General features: G+C 46.6%; 1 protein-coding gene across 4 annotated transcripts in view; it reads right to left on the bottom strand.

The window, feature by feature from the left end:
* The window catches only part of Pnma8a (PNMA family member 8A), a 26,038-nt gene extending 2,586 nt beyond the window's left edge, over positions 1 to 23,452 (bottom strand). Inside the window, exons 1-4 of one of the 4 annotated variants that reach the window (XR_606842.2) lie at positions 23,168 to 23,452; positions 21,725 to 23,009; positions 20,759 to 20,917; positions 2,610 to 2,750 (exon numbers count right to left, since the gene is read on the bottom strand). Coding sequence is in view for 2 of the 4 variants with exons in the window: in XM_008821881.1 (XP_008820103.1) it covers positions 20,901 to 20,917; positions 21,725 to 23,000 (1,293 nt within the window). In the remaining 2 variants the exon portion in view is untranslated. Of the gene's footprint in view, positions 1 to 2,609; positions 2,751 to 20,093; positions 20,918 to 21,724; positions 23,010 to 23,167 lie in introns of those variants that run through there. The other 3 variants (XR_606841.1, XM_008821881.1, XM_008821897.1) reach the window with 3 other exon arrangements.

Genomic DNA, 23,452 nt, shown 5'->3' with positions numbered 1-23,452 from the left:
TGTGTGTGTGTGTGTGTGTGTGTGTGTGTGTGTGTGTTGTGTGTATGTGTGCTCTGTGTGTGTGTGTGTATGTGTGCGTGTGTGAACATGCATGTTGAAGCCAGATTGCTCCTCAGGTTCCATCCACTTTATTTTATTTTAAATGTATGAGTGTATTACCTGCATGTAGTAAGTGCACCCATGTTGTGTAATACCCGTAGAGGTCAGAAGAGGGCATCAGATCTCTTAGAACTGGAGTTACAGATGGTTGTTAGCTACCATGTGGGTGCTGGGAATCAAACCTGGGTCCTCTGCAAGAGCAGTCAGTACTCTAAACCGCTGAGTCATCTCTCCAGCTTTCCCTGTGAAAGTTTTTGAGACAAGATCTGTCTGTGTAGCCCTGCCTGGCCTGGAATTCACCATGTAGATCAGGCTGGCCTCGAACTTGCAAAGGTACCCCTCCCTCCTTCCTGAATGCCAGGATTATACTCAGCTTCTGTTTGTTTGCTAAACCAGCTGTTTTCCCATTGACAGCCTGTTCCTTTGACAAAATTGACTTTGCAGCCCAGGGCCACTGTGCTCAATGTTTATTCTTCCTAATAGTATGTGGGTCTGTTCTCTTTCCAGGTATAAATCCTGTTATCTCTGGTCATAACAGGCAAGCCTCCTCCTGCTAATCTTTATGCTGTTGTTTCTTTCTCATGTCCAATTATGAATCAAGCTTCTTGAATCTCATTCCAGAAAGACTTTTTGCCCCAAGACTGGGACCTCAGTCCTTCTTGAAACACTGCACTTATACCACAAAGGTGCTGTGTTAGTCCATTTTATGTTGCTATAACAAAATATCTGAGGTTGGATACTTTATAGAAGAATGAGGTTTTGTTGTTGTTTGAGACAGAGCCTCACCATGTAACTCAGGTTACATAGATCTGCCTGCCTTAGCTACTGACTGTTAACCTTCTGTATTAGTTCCTTTCTTGTTACTATGATAAACTATCATGATCAAGGCAACTTATAGAATGAAGAGTTGGTTGGGCTTACAGTTCCAGAGGCCACTGGAACAGAAAGCTGAGTGCTCACATCATCAAGCAGGCACAGGAAGCAGAGAGAGAAAAACAGACTCAAAATGGGATAGGGCTCTGAACTCTCAAAACCCACTCCAGTGACACACTTCCTCCAGTAAGGTCAACTTGGGGACTCCATGGCCCTGCCAAACAGCACTACCAGCTGACCGAGTGTTCAAATATTTGAGCCTATGGGGGATATTCTCATCAAAAGCGCCACCTTCAACTCCCTGGCCCCCAAAGGCTCATGACCACATCATAATGCAAAATGCATTTAGTCCAACTTTAAAAGTCATAGTCTGGGGCTAGATTGATGGCTCAGTGGTTAAGAGCACTGGCTGTTCCAGAAGACTCAGGCTCAAATCCCAGCACCCATGTCGTGGCTAACAACCGTCTACAACTCCAGTTCCAGGGGATCCAATGCCATCTTCTGACCTCCGTGGGCACTGAAGGACATGGATGCACTTACATACATGCAGGCAAAGTACTCATACACATTTAAAAAATACAAGTAAAATTAATTTAAAAGAGTTTTTAGAAGGAACAAACAACACTAAAGTAGATATTGCTCTATATCAAGGGAACTAGAAAGAAAGGCAAACATATAGTGTGAAAATGTTTTGGTCAGAGAGGATTTTATCTCTTACATTCATATTTTTGTGTGTGTGTGTCTTTTTTGAGACAGGGTCTCCCTGTAGACCCAGCTGTCCTGGAACTCACTATGTAGACCAAGCTGGCCTTGAACTCACAGAGATCTGCCTGCCTCTGCCTCCTGAGTGCTGGGATTAAAGGTGTGTGCCACCACGCCTGGCACATGCATATTTTTTATTTATTATTTTTATTTTATGTGTTTGAGTGTATTGCCTGCATGTATGTGAGTGCACCCGTGTCGTGCAATGCTGCAGAGGTCAGAAGAGGGCTTCGGATTCCCCTGGAACTGGAGTTAAGAATGGTTTGTAGCTGCCATGTGAGCGCTGGGAATCGAACCTGGGTCCTCTGCAAGAGCAGTCAGTGCTCTTAACCACTGAGCCATCTCTCCAGCCCATACATTCATATTTTTACATGTTGACAAAAATAAATAAGTGCAGGCAGTACACAAAAGTATTGAAAGCAGGGTGCAAGCCTGTGGGTGATGCGGACTCACAGCCTCCTAGAGTCCACAGAAAGGGAAGGTGGGAAAAATCAAGAAAGAGCACAAGAAGCCTGGTGGCACAAGCCTTTAATCCCAGCACTCAGGAGGTAGAGGCAGGCAGATCTCTGTGAGTTCGAGGCCAGCCTGGTCTACATAGTGAGTTCCAGGCCAGCTGGGCTACAGGGAGACCCTGTCTCAAAAAGACCAAAAAAAACAAAAACAAAAACAAAAAACATAAGGGCAATTAGAATGTTGGAGCCTTCCCCTAGGGTGAGGTGGGGGTCAGAGTACAGAAAGGAGCCTGGATTTTTACCAAATTAATTCATTTATTTGGCTAAGAGGTTAACATGTGCCATGGCAGGCACGGGGAGGTCAGAGGACAGTTTATAGGTATAGGAGTCAGGTTTCTTCTTCCACCATATGAGTCCTGGGGATCAAACTCATGTAGTCAGGCTTGTCAGCAAGAGTCTTTCCCCACTAAGTCATCTCATCAGTCTGAGCCTGGCTTTTGACAGCACAGAACATTCCACAGGATGAAAAGAAGGGCAAGTGGGTATTGATGAATGTGGATTTCACTGTGGAAAGCCAAAGAAAAATATCCATCTTAGCTGGGCATGGGCAGGGTGACTCATGCCTGTAATCCCAGCACTCGGGAGGCTGAGACAGGAGGACTGCCCAAAGTTCAAGGCAAGTCTAGGCTACAGAGAGAGTGCTAGGTCTGCCTGGGCTACAGTGTGAAACCCTGTCTCACATATATATTATTTTAAAAATATATATATATATATGGCTGGAGAGATGGTTCAGTGGTTAAAAACACTTGACTCACAAGTGTGAAGACCAGAGTTTGGCTCTCCAGAACCTGTGTAAATGCCAGGTACAGGCCTCCTTCCAATTCCACTCTCGGAAGGCAGAGAAACAAGGATTCCCAGAGAGAACTGGCTGGGGAAGCTCTGGGATTGATTGAGAGACCCTGTCTGAAAAAAATGGGATGGAAGAGTAATGGAGGACTGTGGATATCAGCTTGGGGCCTCCATGTGCATGCATACACAGATGCACAAGCACTCCGCCACACATGTAAGCCCATACACATGAGAATATTCATATTCTTACATGCACCACACACACATGTAGTTTATTTCGTTTCAGAAAGTGCATGCAACATTGACTAGGAGCCACACTCTGTTGTAAATATGAACTCACCTCATCTGCATAGCAGTACAGGGAAGGCACTCTTACACTGTGGTTCCTTCTTACAAATAAGGAAAAGAGGCCTGGAGAGATGGCTCAGTGGTTAGGAGCACTGACTGTTCTTACAGAGGACCCAGGTTCAAATCCCATAACCCACCTTGTGGCTAACAACTGTCTATAACTACAGTTCCAGGAGATCTGATGCCCTCTTCCGGCTTCCCTGGCATTGCCTGGCATGGGTACACTTACATACATGCAGGCAAACCATTCATACACATAAAATGAAAATAATTAAAAACTGAAAAGCAAGGAAACAAGCCAGAGAGGGAAAGGGCTTTTGCTGAGGTCACACAAGGCAGATGCAGGACAACCGTGTGGCAGTGAATCAGGGAAGCCCAACTTCCCCCACCACGCCCTCAGCTTCCCTGAACTCTGTTCCTGATAAGCAAAGCTTCTGGAACAGTCCATGAGGCTGGTGGGGGTACGTGGAGGTCTGGAGAGAGGAGGCTCAGAAGCCAGAGGAAAATACTTGAGGTTTGAGGTCTGAGATTCCCAGGGACTCCTGGATTTCAGGTTGTTTTTTCTGAACAGAGCCAAGAATGGCCTTGGCCTGGGAGGGAGACACTGAGGTGGCAGGCTTGGCCCTGTCCCCAGCCTCCCAAATCCAGAGCTACACTAGCTCCTCCCTGTCCCCAAAGCCCTGTAGAAGGCTGCTCAGAGTCCTGGCCACCAGGCAACCTGGTGAACCCACCCCTCTGGGGACCCAAGCACATGCTGCAAGGAGCTGGGCAGGGAAGCGCCTAGAAGGCTGTTTTCAGGCTATGGGCTAAAGGAAACTAGTTACTGGACAGGAACTGGTGCCCAGAGGCCCAGAATGGGGATGAAGCCCTGGTCTGCAGCCCCGGGGGCCTCCGCAGCTGCTGAGTGCTGAGCTATAGAACTGTGATGCATTGGTGAGGCCGGGTTTGACACACACTGGCCAGGGGACTGTGCAAACAAGTCTTGGTGCTGGACCCTGTAGACACAGAATTTCACAAGGTAAAGGGGACTCTGCAGACAGGATCAAGCTAAGGGTCTGGGAATGGGAGATGATTCTGGACTTTTTTCCCCTAATGTTATCAGAAACGTGGTGTGTGTGTGTGTGTGTGTGTGCGCTTGAGGCAAGAGGATTGGGAGTTGAGGGTCAACCTGGGGTAATAGTGAGACCCTACCTCAAAAAAAAAAAAGAGAGAGGAGATGATAGACTAGAGGAGGGGAGAGGAGGGAGAGAGAGGGCTTGGGAAGTGGCTCAGTTGGTTGCAGGACGCCAACTGTTCATTCAGTCCTCTGCACTGTGTATTGTGTTAGTTGTGTATGGCGTTGCACACCTGTAATCTCAGCTCTCAGGAGGTGGAGGCAGACACATCTCAAGTTCAAGGCCATCCTTGGCTACATAGGGAGTCTGAGGCCCGCCCCAGCTAGAAACCCTATCTCAAATGGGAGAAGAGGGAGAAGAGATAGGAAAGAGGGGAGGGAGGAGAGAGAACAGAGAGAACAGAGGAGATGATGAAGGATATGAGGGCGGTTCAGAACAAGAGAGGGAATCGTGTCCATGGCAACAAGTGTTCTGACTGATGCAAGATTGACCAACCAAGGAATTCAGGTGCCCCTGAAACTAGGAAACGCCAGGGAAAGGATTTTAATTTATTTTTATTTTATGTGCATGAGTATATTGCCTGCATGTATGTAAGTGTACCCATGTCGTGCAGTGCCCACAGAGGCCAGAAGAGGGAGTTGGATCCCCTGGAACTGGAGTTACAGGTGGTTGTTAGCTGCCATTTGGGTGCTGGGATTCAAACCTGGGTCCTCTGCAAGAGCAGCCAGTGCACTTAACCATTAAGCCAATTCTCTAGCCTTAGGAAAAGGATTTTTGAACGTCACAGGAAACAACCAGCCCTGCCTGCAAATTTTAAATGTGGAATTTCCAGAATTGTCAGACAATAACTATGTGTTGCTTTAAGCCACTAAGCCTGTGGTCATTTGTTACAGCATTGGAAAACTTGACCCAGAAGGTTGCTTCATCTCCCCAAGCCTCTGCTTCTCCATCTGTAAGTTGGGAGTCATTTGTGAATACTCCTGTGGTGGTAATGTAAATTTGACACAGAGGCACGTTGACAGGGCTGATGACAGCCAGTAGTACACAGGAAGTTCTTGATAAACTGTCATCCTCAAACTGGAGACAAATTATCTGTGTATCCAACAAATAATTATTGAGCATCTCCTATGTCCTAGGCAGCATCTAAGTGCTGGGGCTACAGCATGAACAAGACCAGCAGTGGGGGGCTGGGGATGTGCCTCAGTGGTAGAGCACCTGCCTAGAATCCTCCAGGGAGGGGCTGGGGTGTGGCTCAGTGGTAGAGCACCTGCCTAGCTTGCTGAAGGCCCCAAATTCTACCCCAGCACCTCAAATATAAAAAAGAACTATATTTCATATTCCATTTCATTTAAGCTATGAGTATTAACACATACACAGACACATATAGACAAAGACACTTAAAAACAAATATATCTACACTTTATATACATGCACACCCAAACATATGTAGACACATACAGACATGAAAACATCTGTATAGCCAAGTATGGTAGCGTACGCCTTTGATCCCAGCACTTGGGAGGCAGAGGCATGTGGATCTCTGTGAGTTTGAGACCAGCCTGATCTACATAGTGAGTTCCAGGCCAGCTGGGGCTACAAGGAGACCCTGTTTCAAAAAGACCAAAAAAAAAAAAGAAAAAGGAAACGAAAATGAAAATGTCTGTACATGCACTTACGAATTCATATATACAAACATAGATGATGTGGGTATATACATATTTTTCTACTTAGGAAGGAAAGTGGAAACCTGGCCACTGGCTTTGGGGGGTGATGGAGGACAAATGGGCCGGGGAAGCACCATTTTGAGTTCCAGACTGTTCAAATATCTAATGCCTGCATGTCTTATTTTAAAATGTCTGCATGGGCTATTTTGGCAGCAGGTTATGGGTCACTTCTTGTGTTCCTCTTTATACAACTCCTTTTAAAATAAAAGCCAAACCACATGATCAAAAAATAAAATTTGTTAGAAACCAGGACCACAGAGTAGGTTACGGCCACAGTGATTCTTTGACTTTTCCTCCCTCTTTCTCCTGTCTGGCATAAAGTATCTATTTTATGTGATTTGATCTTAGGAATCTGTCACCAAATAGGACATGGAAGGCCTGGTCAGGACACCCTGGCAGTCACACGTTCTGGCCTGTGACACTGTCCAGCCAGCAGCTGCCACAGTGGACATTCCTCCAGGTCCAAGAATGGACAGAGCATCTGCCAAAGATGTCCTCAGCCCAACTGACGTAAGAGTATTAAAACAACGGGATGCTGTGCAAGGCCTGTGAACACAGGGCCTGCTGTTCTAGCAGTGGAAGGGCTCTGATGATGGCAGTTTCCCTTATAAAATGAGGAACGTTGTCATTCTGCCATTCTGCTCAGAAACATTTATTTTATTTTACTTTTTTGAGACAGCGTCTCCCTATAGCACTGGCTAGCCTGGAACTCACTATGAAGACCAAGCTGGCCTTGAACTCACTGAGATCCACCTGCCTCTGCCTTCCGAGTACTGGGGTTAAAGATGTGTGCCACCACACCAGGCAGAAATACCTACTGTTAAAAAACATTTTATTTTCTATTTTTATTTTATGTGTATTGCTTGCATGTATGTTAAGTGTACCCGTGTCATGTAGTGCCCAAGGAGGTCAGAAGAGGGCGTCAGATCTCCCGGACCTGGAGTTAAGGATGGTTGTTACCCATGTTGATGCTGGAAACGTTGCATGCACAGGTGCACTTACATACATGCAAGCAAAACACTCATACACACAAAATAAAAATAAGAACTGGAGAGATGGCTTAGCAGTTAAGAGCACTGGCTGCTCTTGCAGAGAACCTGGTTTTGGTTCCCAGCACCCACATGGCAGCTACCAAATGTTGCTAAAATTCTTGGTTGGGGGAGGTATAAACAAGGTTCACCCCCTTCTCCCTTGGTCCCAACAACAAACCAAGGTACACTTTTGTCAAACTGCACTCTGGGAAACCAGTGAGTTTATTGGACTTACAGAGGAATGGGTGAGAGTTTGCTTACAGGAGTGTGGGTGCTTGCTGCCTAAGGCTGGACTGGGAAGTCTTCATTCAAGGATGGATGGTGACTTCCCCATAGCCTCACAAAATGGTGGGAGAGAACCCGTCCCCCTAGGCTTCCCCAGCTTATATACTCTAGCCCCTCCCCCAGGGCACATGCAATTAGAACCCAATAGTCAATCACAGGTTGGGAGGTGTGACTGGACTCCCAGGTGAGGGTCTCACAACTCTCCCAGCCCCTCCCTTCCATGCAGGGTGTGAAAAGTCAACAAGCTCAGCTGTGATTACCTTAGGCAAGCCAGCAGGTGCAACTGAGCATGGGAAGATGGCATCTGTCTATCAGAGGAGGCAAGTTTATACAACAAACTACCTGTAACTCCAGTTCTAGGAACTCCAACGCCCTCTTCTGGTCTCATCGGGCATTGCACCACATTAATGCACTTACAGGCGTACAGGTAAAACATTTATACACATAAAACAAAAATAGATAAATAAAATATTTTTAAGATGGGCATGTTAATGCATACCATTAATACCAGCACTCAGGAGCCAGAAGCAGGTGGATCTCTGAGTTCAAGGCCAGCCTGGTTTACATAATGAGTTCCAAGCCAACTGGGGCTACAGGGAGACCCTGTCTCAAAAAATTTTTTTTACTATTGGAAATAAGGAAAGAAAAAACTTGAGAAGATTGATTTCAAATGCAAACAATTTGTCATTTGTTTATATATTTACTTAGCTCTATTATTGTTATTATTATTATTACTATTTTTTTTCACACTAGGGATTGAACCTAGATCCTTGTGTTTGCTAAGCAAGGGATCTATCACTGAGCCACACCCCAGCCCCTCACTGGGGGATTCTAGGCAGGGACTCTACCACTGAGCCACACCCCAGCCCCTCACTGGGGGTAGTCCAGGCAGGGGCTCTACCACTGAGCCACACCCCAGCCCCTCACTGGGGGATTAGGCAGGGGGACTCTACCACTGAGCCACACCCCAGCCCCTCACTGGGGGATTCTAGGCAGGGGCTCTACCACTGAGACATGCCCCTAGACTCCTTTTTACATTTTATTTTGAAACAGCAGCATGTTAAATTGCTCAGCATGTCCTGGAACTCGCAGCCCTCCTGCTTCAAGCTCCTGAGTATCTGAGATTATAGGCCTTCACAAACACAACTGGTAGTAAAAATTTTTCTTTTAAAAAAATAATTTTATTGAGGTCTGGAGAGATGGCTCAGCAGCTAACAGCACTGGCTGCTCTTGCAGAGGACTTGGGTTCAGTTCCCAGCACCCACATGGCGGATAACATCCGTAACTCCAGTTCCAGAGGATCCAGTCCCCTCTTCTGACCTCAGCATTTCCCGACACGGGTATACTTACATACATTCAAGCAGTACATTCATAAAATAAAATAATAACAATGAAAATATTTTTAAAAGTTAAAAAAATTGCTGGGCATGGCGGTGCATGCTTTTAATCCCAGCACTTGGGAGGCAGAGGCAGGTGGATCCACTGTAAGTTCAAGGCCAGCCTGGTCTACAGAGTGAGTTCGAGGCACCTGGGGCTACAGGGAGACCCTGTCTCAAAAAGACCAAAAAGGAAAAAAAAAGTTTAAAAAAATTTATTAAATTTTTATTTAGGAAAGAGGAGGGGAGAGAGAGAGAGAGAGAGAGAGAGAGAGAGAGAGAGAGAGAGAGAGAGAGAGAAACATGATTTGCATGTTGAGGTCAGAGGACCTGTGGATTGAACTCAGGTCATCAGTCTTGGTGGCAAGCTCCTTTACCCACTCACTGGCCCAGGTTACAAATTTTCAACAGCTTATCTTGCCCCTCTGTGTTAAATCCCGAAATTAGGCACATGTAATAGAGAGCTAAATTTTACAGTAAAAAAACACCAACACTAATGTCAGTGAGATGGCTCAGCAGGACGCAGCACTTGCGCCCAATCCTGACCACCTGAGTTTGACTCCCAGCTACCCTCGTGGAGGGAGAAAACCAACATCTGAAATTTGTCCTCTGATTTCCATGCAAGCGCCATGGCACACACATGCTTACACACACACACACACACACACACACACACTACAGAAGTTAAGGCTTAAAGAAACATTATCAGCAGCTGTTCCCTCACGAAGCTCAGCCTGCGTGGGGAAAGTCACAAGTGGCATCCAGCAGGTGCTTCCCAGCTTATGACCTGACCCTGAGCTGTTACACACTCACTTGTTTTTTTATGGAACTCTTACCCAGGAACCCCAGCTTTTCCACAGCCACTGGGTGGAAACTGGTTTGTCATAAGAATTCATCATGACAAGCCATGCACCCGACAGAAATAGTCAGTAGGGTTTTTGTTTTGTTTTGTTTTTTTGGTCATGGACATGAGCACACTGGACTAATTCTTCAAACTAACCAGCTCAGCCAGGGATAAACCTTCCAAAACAAAGTTGCTTTATAGGGAGGGAAAATACTTGTTCAAACGTGGCAAGAAACACTTCCAAGAACTGAAGAAAACTCTGCTTTACTTAGCCATGTTGGTGAATGTAGTTTGGTGTCTTTTAACCTTTAAAGTATGTGTGTGTGTGTGTGGGGGGGGTGTTCGTGTTACCACACTCATGTGGAGGTCAGAGGACAACTTTTAGTAGTTGATTCTCTCCTTCCATCATGTGAGTCCTGAGGATCGAACTCAGGACCCATCATGCTTGGTAGCAAGCACCTGTACCCACTGAACCATCTCACTTGGCCTTATTTATTTTTCTGTAATTGCTGTCCTTATGATGTTTAACACAAAATATTGTGTCTTCCAATTTTGAACTTTAATAAATGTTACTTATATGAGTAAGTAGTCCCAGTTGGAGGTCCTTAAACTTTTTTTAAAGTTTTATTTATTATTTTTATTTATTTTTAAAAACATTTTATCTATTATTTATTTATTTTATTTTATGTGTATGCGTGTATTGCCTGAATGTAGATAAGTGCTCCCATGTTGTGCAATGCTCGTGGAGGACAGAAGAGGCTGTCGAATCCCTTGGAACTGGGGTTATGGACAGCTGTTAGCTGCCATGTGGATGCTGGGATTCAAACCCAGGTTTTCTGCAAGAACAGCCAGTGTTCTTAACCACTGAGCCATCTCTCCAGCCCCTTATTCTTTTTATTTTATGTGTATGAGTGTATTGCCTGCATGTAGGTAGGTGCACCTGTGTCATGCAGTGCCCTCAGAGGTCAGAAAAGGGAGTGGAATCCTTTGGAACAAGAGTTACAGATGGTTGTTAGCCACCATGTGGGTGCTGGAACTCGAACCCAGATCCTCTGTAAGAGCAGTCAGTGCTCTTAACCATTGAGTTATCTCTCCAGCCTTCTCCCCCTCCCCCACTTTTTAAATATATACTGTTTGGGGCCAGTGAGATGGCTCAGTAGGTGAAGGTGCTTAACTGCCAAGCTTGGCAACCAGAGTTTGATCCCTAGGATTCACATGGTGGAAGGAGACACCGACTTCCATAAGTTTTTCTTTGAGTGGTAGAGCACCTGCCTAGAATCCCCCAGTGAGGAGCTGGGGTGTGGCTCAGTGGTAGAGCACCTACCCAGAAATCCCCAGTGAGGGGCTAGGGGCATGGTTTAGGGGTAGAATGCTCACCTAACATGCAAACCCTGGATTAATCTCACAAACAAAACCAAAATGTATTTATTATGAAACATTAATTAATAAAACAGTTAAATAGAGACCAAAGAGAAAAGAGGTTGAAATGTGGAAACAGAGCTGCATAAACACAGAAACACAATTTACAGTACGGGTGGGGTTTCAAATGGGCAGGAAAATGAATCGTTCAGAAGAGTGTTGTTATAACCACACTGTGAAGGCAAACAATACTGAATAATACATGATAAACATTAATAAATAATAAGCCCCAGGTGTGTCAAAAATTTAGGAGGGATTAATTGATAACTTTGGAGGGGTCTGTAAAGATAATTGCATCTTCAGCAGGAAGGACCTAGCAGAGTTGTGTCCCAGTCAATTGTAACCTGAAACCACAATAAAAACTTAGAACCCTCTGGCCTGCAAAAAAATGCAAAAAGTTTTAAATGAGAAAATATAAATAGAAGTTGGGGCCAGCGAGATGGCTCAGTGGGTAAAGGAGCTTGCTGCTAAGCTGATGATGGGAGTTCGATCCCCGGGATCCACGTGGTGGAAGGGGAAAACTGACTCCAGCAAATATTCCGCTGATCTCCACATGCTTGCTGTGGTATGCACACGTGCAGACATACACAAAATAAGTAAAATGTAAATTCAAAATAAATAAAAATCATCAAGGCTTGGGAGACTCAGGTCTGTGATCCCAGCACTCAGGAGGTGAAGACCGGGCTGGTGTGTCACAGCAGTTCAAAGCCAGCTGCTTCTACCTTTCAAGTTGCACTGAAACCTTGTCAGAAAACACAGAATCAGCAATAGAAAAGTGAAAGGTAAAAACAGCCAAATCCAGCCGGGTTTGGTGGCACAAGCCTTTAATCCCAGCACTCAGGAGGCAGAGGCAGAGGTAGGCAGATCTCTCTGAGTTTGAGGCCAGCCTGGTCTACATAGTGAGTTCCAGGACAGCTGGGGCTATGGGCTACTGTCTCAAAAAGACCCTCCCCCCCCCAAAAAAGCAGCCAAATCCTCCATCAGTATACGGCTGATTGAACAAACAGGGGCTTAACCACAGAAGATGGAACTTTCTGGGCATATTAAAATGAAACCAGCCTGGGCTACATAGCAAGACCCTGAGGCCCTCACTGGGGGGATTCTAGGCAGATGCTCTACCACTGAGCCACACCCCCAGCCCCTCACTGGGGATTCTAGGCAGGTGCTCTACCACTGAGCCACACCCCAGCCCCTCACTGGGAGATTCTAAGCAGGTGCTCTACCACTGAGCCATACCCCCAGCCCCTCACTGGGGGATTCTAGGCAGGTGCTCTACCACTGAGCCCCCCCCCAGCCCCTCACTGGGAGATTCTAAGCAGGTGCTCTACCACTGAGCCCCCCCCCAGCCCCTCACTGGGAGATTCTAAGCAGGTGCTCTACCACTGAGCCCCCCCCCAGCCCCTCACTGGGAGATTCTAGGCAGGTGCTCTACCACTGAGCCACACCCCAGCCCCTCACTGGGAGATTCTAGGTGGGTGCATACAACTGAGTCATGCCCTCATCCCATTTTTAATTTTACTTTTTTAGACAGTATCTCCCTGCAGCACTGGCTGGCCTAGAACTTGCTGTGTAGACCATGCTGGCCTTAATTTCACAGATATCTGCCTACCTCTGCCTCCCAAGTGCTGGGATTAAAGGTGAGTGCCACCATACCTTGCTAATTAAAAAAAAAAAAATGAATGTTTTGCCTGCATGTATGTAAGTGTATCATGTACATCCAATGTTCAAGGAGGCCGGAAAAGGTCATCAGATCCCCTGGAACTGGAGTTACAAATGGTGGCTAGCTGTCATGTGGATGCTAGGAACCAAACCCAGGTCATCTGCCAAGATCAGTCAGTGCTCTTAACCACTGAGCTGTCATCTCTCTAGCCCCTTATTTCAGATTTCTCTTCCCTAGTCTCATGTGTTGACCCTTTTAAAAACAACTTCCCAGGCTGGAGAGATGGCTCAGTGGTTAAGAGCACTGACTGCTCTTGAAGAGGACCTGGGGTTCGATTCCCAGCACCCACATGGCGGCTCCAAATTGTCCTTAACTGAAGTTCCAGGGGAATCTGAAACTCTCTTCTGACCTCTATGTCATTGCATGACACGAGTGTACTCACATACATGCAGGCAATACACTCATACACATAAAATAAAACAAAACAAAAAACTCAGCTTCCCTTGCACTCATAGAAAAAGCTTCCGTTAAGTATACACAGAATACTGAAAGGTGATGACAGGCTAGATGTGGCTCAGTGGTAGAGCACCTGCCTAGAATCCCCCAGTGAGGGGCTTTTGTGTGGCTCAGTGGTAGAGCACCTGCCTAGAATCCCCCAGTGAGGGGCTGGGGGTGTGGCTCTGTGGGAGAGTACTTGCAGGGACCAAAGAAACTTTGTGAGTTCTAGGGCAGCCTAGTCTACATAGCAAATTCCACGACAACCAGGGGTGTGTAGTCAGAACTTGTCTCAAAATTTTTTTAAAAAATTGTTTTTTTAAAACTAAAAAGCAATGGTAGGAAATTTTTGCTTCTGACTTGATCTGGAACATCCTGGAAGCGGCCATGCTTCCTATGGGAGGTTATAAACAGAAGAAAAAGCATCCAAATGCTCCTGGAGCATGGAAATGGACTCCAATGGCTGGCATTAGTTACACATTTGTGAGAGTTCTAGAACATTCCCAGAGTAGCTGGAGGGCTCCCCGAACCTGCCCAATATTTCACTTGAATATGACTAGATTGTAGAGCTTGTCGCTCTCCTGGTTTTGAAAATTTTGCCAGAATAGTTAATAAGCCCAAGATAATAAGCCCAAGCTAGGATTTTAAAGTTGAGCTTTGAAGGTGAAACCTGTCCTAATGAAAAAATGATGTTAATTTTAAAACTCAAATACACATTGAGTGGTGACAGGAAATGTCTTCTACCATGCGCCACTGCACAGCAAATTCAGGGGCAGCAAGACAGATCCACCTGTCACACAGCTGTTTGACTCTATGGCTTTTATTTTCTTTTTCTACTTTTTTTTTTTATGTGTGTGTGTGTGTGTGTGTGTGTGTGTGTGCGGGGGGGGTGTTTGTTGTTATTGAGGGTTTTTTGGTTTTGTTTGGTTTTTGGTTTAGGATCAGTCCATAAAGTGCTGTGTGAGCAGGAGGACCTGAATTCGGATCTCCAGCACTCACACAAAAAGCCAGGTGTGGGGCTGGAGAGATGGCTCAGTGACTAAGAGCACTGGCTGCTATTGAAGAGGACCCAGGTTCAAATCCCAGCACCCACATGGTGGCTAACAACCATTTGTAACTCTAGTTCCAGGGGATCTGGCGCCCTCTTCTGACCTCTGTGGGTATCACATACACATGGTGCATTTACATACAAGCAGGCAATACACTCATACATATAAAAAACATAATAAAAAAAGCCAGGTCTCATTATGTTCCCATAGTCCCAGTGCTGGGAGGGCAGAGACAGGAGGAGCTCTGGAACTCACTGGCCAGTCAGCCTAGGCAAATCAGTGAGTGTCAGGTTCAATGAGAGATCCTGACTAAGGCAGAGAGCAGCTGAGGGAGACACCCAGCCTCTGGCCTACACATACATGTACACACACACACACACACACACACACACACACACTTATAGGCATAATTCCAAGAGACTGTAATTTCACATGTGAGGTCACAAAATAGCATTTTAAGCAGGGCTTAATCCCAGCACTCAGGAAGCAGAGGCAGGCAGATCTCTGTGAGTTCAAGGCCAGCCTGGTCTACATAGTGAGTTCCAGGACAGCTGGGGCTACAGGGAGACCCTGTCTCCTGTAAAAGATGAAAAAAAAATAGCATTTAAAATTGTTTTTATTTTCATGTGTGTCTGTTTTGCCTGAGTGTATGTAATGTACTACATGTATGCAATGCCTGTGGAAACCAGAAGAGGGAGTCAAGAGTTACAGATGTTGTTAGCTCCCATGTTGATTCTGAGAACTGAACCCGGGTTCTCTGCCTGTGTGCTGAACCACTGAGCCATGTCTCCAAACCCTGAATAGCATTTTTTTTTTTTTGTCTTTTTGAGACAGGGTCTCCCAGCTGGTCTGGAACTCACTATATAGACCAGGCTGGCCTTAAACTCACAGAGATCCACCTGCCTCTGCCTCCCAAGTGCTGGGATTAAAGGGATTAAAAGACTTGGAAGGCCAGGTGTTGTGACATATGCCTGTAATCCCAGTATTTGGGAGGCAGAGGCAGGAGGATCTCTGTGAGTTGGAGGCCAGCCTGTCTATATAGTGAGTTCCAAGTCAGTCTGGGCTACATAATGAGACCTTGTCTCAAAATAAAAAAAAAAAAAAATTTAAAAAAATCAGTCAGGGCTGATGGGGCAGGCTATAATCCCACCTACTCTAGAAGCTCATGCAGGAAGATCATAAGCTCAAAGCCAGCCTGAGCTATACCGAGAGCTCAAGTCCTGTCTGGACAATTTAGTGAAACCTGGTCTGAAACTAAACTGTAAAAAACAAAGGATGAAGACATAGTTTAGCAGTAGAGCACCTACCTAGAATCCCCCAGTGAGGGGCTGGGATGTGGCTCAGTGGTAGAGCTCCTGCCTAGAATCCCCCAGTGAGGGGCGGGGGTGTGGCTCAGTGGTAGAGCATCTGCCTAGAATCCCCCAGTGAGGGGCGGGGGTGTGGCTCAGTGGTAGAGCATCTGCCTAGAATCCCCCAGTGAGGGGCGGGGGTGTGGCTCAGTGGTAGAGCATCTGCCTAGAATCCCCCAGTGAGGGGCGGGGGTGTGGCTCAGTGGTAGAGCATCTGCCTAGAATCCCCCAGTGAGGGGCTGGGGTGTGGCTCAGTGGTAGAGCTCCTGCCTAGAATCCCCCAGGGAGGGGCTGGGGTGTGGCTCAGTGGTAGAACCCCTGCCTAGAATCCCCCAGAGAGGGGTTGGGGGTGTGGGTCAGTGGTAGAGGACCTGTCTAGAATCCCCCAGTAAAGAGCTGGGGGTGTTGTTCAGTGATAGACTCCCCCCACTTAGAATCCCCCAGAGAGGGGCTGGGGGTAGGCTTCAGCAGTTGGGCAATTACCTAGCATACCTGAGGCTCTAGGTTCAATCCCTAGTACCAAAAATAAATAAATAAATAAATATATAATTAGTACTTTCAGATAATAATATCATTCATTACCTATCCTAGAAACTTCTAGAAATCCTAATGGGTCTGAGAGATCTTTCACATTGATATCAGGCAGTAACGAAGGATAAATGGCTTCTTCTCTCATGGGAAATTAATAGCTGTCACATCAGGAACCCAGGTCTAGTGACCCTCATGTGGCTTGGGGCCTGGAGAGGATACTGCTCAGCAGGGGAACACTCTGTTACATACTCCACTCACCCTCCACCTACAAGAGAGACTAGACAGAGACTTCATTTGCTAAACTTTATTTTACAGAGAAACATTTACATTCAGTGATCATTGCACAAATGTGTTCATGCAACAAAGATGTAATGGAGTTGATCATAAAAGGACAAGACTGTTGCTGGTTTCCATCACCTTGTGGGTCCAATTCCTGCCTGCTTCTTTCATACATATAAGGAAAACCTTTAGTCTTCCTTCCTTCCTTCCTTCCTTCCTTCCTTCCTTCCTTCCTTCCTTCCCCCCCACCCCCTCTTTCTGTCTCCTGTTTCTTTACAAGGATTTTGAAATGAATCATCACAAGAAATTTATCTTACGGTTGAATCATTAATATCTAGTAACTATTCACATTTTAAAAATCGGGGGGAAGGTTGTGTCTTTTTTGTTGTTGTTTTGTTTGTTTTTTGAAACAGGGTCTCGTTTTTTGAATCAAGAAAGCTGAAGTCAGAAAGGAGACCACAAAAACACAAGGGTTGAAAACCCAGGACAAAATACCACTGTGCAGCAGGTTAGCAAATGACTTTTCTGTCACACATCTAAAGAGTGGCAGCACAACAGGGGGGTACAAGGTGTTAATGCAAACTCCCTTCCCTTCCAATCTTCCCCATCATAGTCAAAGTTACAAGAAATTTAATTAGAGGGGGTCAGGAAAGTGTTTGCCTTGCAAGGGTAAAGATCTAAGTTGGATCCCCAGAACCTGTAAGGGAAAGAACAGCCAGCGGGGGAAGCACATACTTGGGGGTCAGAGACAGGGGGATCCCTGGGGCTTACTGGCCAGCCAGCCTAGCTTCATTAGTGAGCTCTAGTGAGAGACCCCGTCTCAATAAAAGACAAATGACGTCTCAGTGACACTGAGGTTTTCCTCTGACCTCCACATGTACACACATATACACACATGCACACGGATATATACATGAACACACATGTACACACATATACACATGCACACAGATATATACATGTACACACATATACACACATGCACACGGATATATACATGAACACACATGTACACACATATACACACATGCACATGGATATATACATGAACACACACATGTACACACATATACACACATGCACACGGATATAAACATGAACACACACACAAAAAATACAAATGTATGCAAACACATAGCATAAACAACTAGTTCCAATTAATCTATAAACACAAGGGAAATATTCTGGTAATTTCCAACTGATTATATATTGTGTTAATTTGGATCACAACATAATTGAGTTGCCATTGTTTTATATCTGAAAGTTTTTATTTATTCATTTATGTATTTACTTATTTGAGACAGGGTCTTACTCTGTAGTCTAAGCTGGCCTTGAATCCATGGCAATTCTCCTGCATCAGCCTTCCATGTGCTGGGATTATAGCCATGTTCCACCACACTTGACTGAGATCTTTCACACTTTTTTTTTTTCTGTCTTTTTGAGACAGGGTCTCTCTGTAGCCCCAGCTGTCCTGTAACTCACTATGTAGACCAGGCTGACCTTGAACTTGCAGAGATCCGTCTGCCTCTGCCTCCCCAGTACTGGGATTAAAGGCGTGCGCCACCACGCCTGGCCCTCTTTCACACTTTTAAAAAGAAGATTTATTTATGGGACTGGAGAGATGGCTCAGTAATTAAGAGCACTGGCTGCTCTTGCAGAGGACCTGGATTGGTTTCCTACCACCCACATGGCAGCTAACAATCACCCATAACTCCAGTTCCAGGGACTCCAACACCCTCTTCTGGCCTCTGCAGGCATTGCATGCACATGGTCCACTCAGGCAAAGCTCTCATATACACAAAATAAAAATAAACAAATAAAAATGTCTTTTAAAAAGATTGATTTATTTTATGTGTATGTGTATTTGCCTGTGTGAGTTTATGTGCACCAAGTGAGTGCAGGAATCCTCAGAGACCAAAAGAGGGAAGTGGATCCCCTGGAATCAGATTACAAGTGGTTGTGAACCACCACGTGGGTGCTAGGAACCGAACTTGTGTCCTCTAGAAGAGCAGCATGTGCTCTTAACGGCTGAGCCATCTCTCTGGCCCCTCTTTGACACTTTAAAAAATTATTATGTTTCTTTATTGGGGACAGGGAACATGCTAATGTCATGGTGTGCATGTGGAAGTCAGAGGACAGTTTGTGGGAGTTGGATCTCTCCTTCCACCTTATAGGTCCTGGGAATAGACTTCAAGTAGTCAGGCTTGGTGGCAAGTACCTTTATCCACAGAGCCATCTTTCATACTTTTATTTTTCTCTTTTTGAGACAGAGTCTCCCTGTAGTTCCAGCTGGTCTGGAGCTCACTATGCAGAGCAGGCTGGCCTTGAACTCACAGAGCTCCGCTTGCCTCTGCCTCCCAAGCGCTGGGATTAAAGGCATGCGCTACCACACCAGGCTCTTTCATACTTTTAAATATGAAAAAGTAAGAGTCCCTAGGATATAGCTTAGAAAACACAGGTGGTAAGGATGCTGTTCTCTCTCCTTCCTATGCACACACAGTGGGAGATGGTAGGATGGTCCCATTTAACAGGACTAAATTCAGAGAGCAGAAATTAACCAATTTTTAAAAGACTTTAATAAAAGAGAAGGGGGTGCTAGAGAGATGGCTCAGTGGTTAAGAGCACTGACTGCTCTTGCAGAGGACCCAGGTTTGATTACCAGCACCCACATGGTAGGTAACAATTGTCTGTAACTCTAGTTCAAGGGGATCCAACGCTCACTTCTGATCTTCATGGGCACTGTATGCATGTGGTGCACTTACATGCAGGCAAAACATACACATAAAATGTTAAGAATGAAATAAATAAATAGAATATTTCTTTAATATTTTTAATATTTAAAAAGAAACAGACTTTTCCCTTCTTACTATAATGTGAGAGCATTCTTCAGCCTCAGAGATGGAGGGTCTGGTGTCTTTCTCTACCCACCCTCTCTTCTCCCCCATGGGCTTCCTGAGAGGGTTTTGCCCCATTTGGAACTAAAGTGCCATTTCTATTTCTTTTATTTTTTGGTGGTTCTGGGGATGGAACCCAGAGCCCTGCACATGACACCCCCAGCCCCTCACTGGGGGATTCTAGGCAGGGGCTCTACCACTGAGTCACACCCCAGCCCCTCACTGGGGGATTCTATGCAGGTGTTCTACCACTGAGCCACACCCCAGTCCCTCACTGAGGGATTCTAGGCAGCTGCTCTACCACTGAGCCACACCCCAGCCCTTCACTGGGGGATTCTAGGCAGGAGCTCTACCACTGAGCCACACCCCAGCCCCTCACGGGGGGATTCTAGGCAGGTAGTCTGAGCTATGCTCCCAGCCTGGTCATTTTCTTTTCCTTCCCTTTTTCTTTGTTCCTTTCTTCCTTTGTGTGTGTGTGTCTGTGTGTGTCTGTGTGTCTGTGTGTGTGTGTCTGTGTGTGTCTCTCTCTGTGTGTGTGTGTCTATGTCTGTGTCTGTGTGCCTGTGTGGTGTATGCATGTGAGTCTTTGAGTAAACATATCTCGGGTGTACATGCAGAGTCCAGAGCAAGGCATCTGGGATCTCCCTCTGTTATGTACACCTTTTGTCTTGAGACAGAGTCACCCACTGAACTAGGAGCTTACCTTTTTGGTTAGGCTGGCCGGGATCCACCTGTCACCACCCCCCAGTGCTGATGTTACAAGCTTGGACAGCCATACCAGTCTTTTTATATGAGTTCTAGGGATTCGAATTCAGGCCCTTGTTTTCAGAGCTCTTACCCACTGTGCCATCTCCCAGACCCCATCTTCTTTAACGACTCAAGGATATAGGTAGATATTTGGTTTTTTCCAGAGCTAATTCTGGGGACCTAACTGACTTCTGGTTAGACTACTAGAGGACAGATGTTGAAAAATGAAGGTAGCAAGGAAAGCAGGCCTGCTTCCATCAGGGCCTGACCTACCCTCAGCTCACAGTACAAGAAGCAAGCCACCCTGCTCTTCCAGACCCGTGTGGGCTGAGTCTCCCGAAGAGGAAGCAGGGAGTGCAAGGGAAGGAATGGTGGATGTGGGTGAGCATAACACTGATCCTTCCCATGGGTAAAAGAGATAGAAGTTTCTGGAATTTTACTGTTACTTCTCACCTCATCCATCTTTGAGAGTGAACAGAGGTGAAAAGTAGCCCCAACAGAGGGAAAGGCAGAGAGAGAGAGACCACCCCCTCATCACCAGTTCCACCACCACCACCTAAGACCTTACAGCCTTTACCTGCACAAGTCAGGCCCCGATACACTGGGTTCCCAGACAGTTCAAAGTTGTGTTTTCATTCAACCAAAAGAAAAAGTTTGTTCCTAACTTGAAACTTCCTCCTCGGTCTTCTTTCATCTCTCCAGGTACATGGTTCCCCGAATTAAAGTTTTCTAGAATCTGTGGATAAATCAGAACAGCTCAAGAAGGGAAGCAGGAATCATAATTAGGAGATGCTTACTTTGGGGAACCTTCTGAGTCTGTGAACACCACCACCCCACCCAGATACAAGGAAACATCAGCTTTAGGGTCATGTACCCTAACAAAAAACATAACCTCAAACTATTAAACTGTTTCTGTTGATGTTTGTGGAATTTTTTAAAAATTACATTTACTTTGGGTTTTTGTGATTGTGTGTGTCTGGGTATGGGTGTATGTATCTGTATAAATCTGTGTGTGGAGGTCAGAGGACAACTTGCAGGAGTCAGTTCTCTCCCTCCCCCATTTGGATCCCAGAGATTGAACTCAGATCATCAGGCTTAGCAGAAAGTGCCTTTACACACTGAGCCATCTCACCAGCCTGTTTGTACAGTATTTTGAGACATGGCCTCTTTATTTAGCACAGCCTGGTCTCAAACTCAATCTTCTCACCTCACCCTTCCAAATGCTGGAATTATAGGCATGCCCCACCATGACTAGCTTGAAACCATTAAAGTATTGTGAAAGGGCCAAGGGTGATGGTGCAGGCCTTTAATCCCAGCACTCAGGAGGAGGGGTAGGCAGGTCTCTGTGAGATCAAGGCCAGCCTGGTCTACATAGTGAGTTCCAGGCCAGTTGGGGCTACAGGTGTCATTCACCTCCTCGAACACACGAGTCCTCCTGGTCACTTGCTTGACTACCACACCTGTGGGCTCTTCTGCCCCTCACACCATTCCAGCGCGACTGCCCCACCCTCACCTTAACCAGCTCAGTTTTATATTCACTCACCTTTGGAGACATGAGGGAAGCCTCCTGCCTTGGCCTTCTGAGCCCTGGATACTGAAGCAGGTGCCTCGGCAGGTTGGGGAGCCCTCTGAGCCACCACACCTCTCCGGAATCCAGGCCCTTTCTTTGGAATCACTGGCTTTTTCTTGGTGCCTTCGGAATCAACCAGAACATAAGAGACAGGGCCCAGGCCCACTTTCTTCTTCCTCATGGGGCTGGGGATCCTGTTTGAGATCCAGTCCACGGCCCTCTTCTTTGGGGGGCTTTTGGGACCATCATCTTGGTTTGATATCTCTGGACTTTCAGACCTCTCTCCTGCAAGCCTGGCATCCTGAGGCAGATCCCTGGGAACCTTCCAGGCTCTTTTCTTCTTCCAAGCTGTCTGTTCCTGCTTCACAAAGGGTTTCTTGTTGCTCTTGACAGATTCTGAGATCAACAGGCTTTGAGCCGCAGAAGTGCCAGAATCTTCCAAATAAGTGGTATTCTTCGGACCATCACTTTTGGGTTTCGACCAGCATATTGGTTGCTGCTTAGGATTTTTCCTCTGCTTCCTTCTCCTGGAGCGAATCTTACCTCCAGACCTGCCAACCAGAGGTTTCAGGGGGTCACGGTGGTCTTCTGTTCTGCGCCAACGGTTGCAATCCTCCATCTTCAAGGCAGAGCTCACATCTACACAAAGCCCTGGCTCCTTCTTTATCTTGGTCCTCGCTGAAACCCAACCTGCCATCAACTCGGCCTCAGTGGCCTCCTCAGCTCTGGCTTCCTCCCGACTACGGATCCCAGCGTCCTTGCGGAGGATGATTGGCATGACGGCCCCCAGGAGCATCCCCAAAGATCCTACCCAATTCTGCAAAGACTGGCTTCGATTCTGCAATGCTGGGCGTTGGTTAAGTTGCAGTAAATGTACCACATCTTCCCAGGTGCGCCCTTCCGCATCTAGGAATTCATTCAGGTTTTTCAAAAACTCTGCGTCCTGCGTGGCATCTCTGCAGACCACTCTCCAAACACCGCCCCTTCCCGGGAACTCGCGCGGTATGGAGCTCAGATTCACACCCTCGCTAACCTCAATAAGCGCAGCCTTAACATTTTCATGCCTCAGAAAGATCCTGTTCAGCACACGGTATGTGCCCAGCGGCAAGAGAATAGCATTCAAGGTCTCTTCAATGTCTGCTTGGCCACAGTCCTCCGGAATACCAATGACCAACAAGGACCTGTGGATGTCCACTTCCATCCCTCGGCACCAATCCTCTAGTAGGTTCATGGCCGTGGTCTCTGACATCCTGCTGCTCTGTTCAAAAGACAGAGGGTCTATGAGGATGGGATATGGGAGTGGAGTGGCCCCCAAACATGATGACAAGACAGTGAAGTTAGATGCCCTGAAAGACGGCCATGAGCACAGATCTCCCCCAAGAGCCTCCTCCCCAGCCCCAGGGCCCCAGTGCTCACATGTATCCCGAAATCTGCAATGGACTCTCGCCCCTCCCTGGAGCCTGGTGCGCTGCAGGTCCAGAAGATGATGGACCGGCCACCCCGCTTCTGACAGGTCAGCTAGACCAAGGACAGGCCGCTGGGGTACAGATGCTTCCTAGGCATCGGCTCAGGTCCCAGCGACCCAGGAAACTGCGCCTATGGGCTCCAGGTCAGTCTGCACAGGTCACACACGGCCTTGATCTAGGGAGCTGCGCAGAGCAAGGGGGTTGGGGCTGAAGCGTGCACATGCGCACTTGCTTC

The sequence above is a fragment of the Nannospalax galili genome, unplaced genomic scaffold, assembly GCF_000622305.1.
Source record: "Nannospalax galili isolate Female #2095 unplaced genomic scaffold, S.galili_v1.0 scaffold432, whole genome shotgun sequence".
In the NCBI taxonomy this organism is placed as follows: domain Eukaryota; kingdom Metazoa; phylum Chordata; class Mammalia; order Rodentia; family Spalacidae; genus Nannospalax; species Nannospalax galili.
The sequence above is the reverse complement of the archived record's forward strand: the minus strand, read 5'-3'. Positions and strand labels throughout refer to the sequence as shown.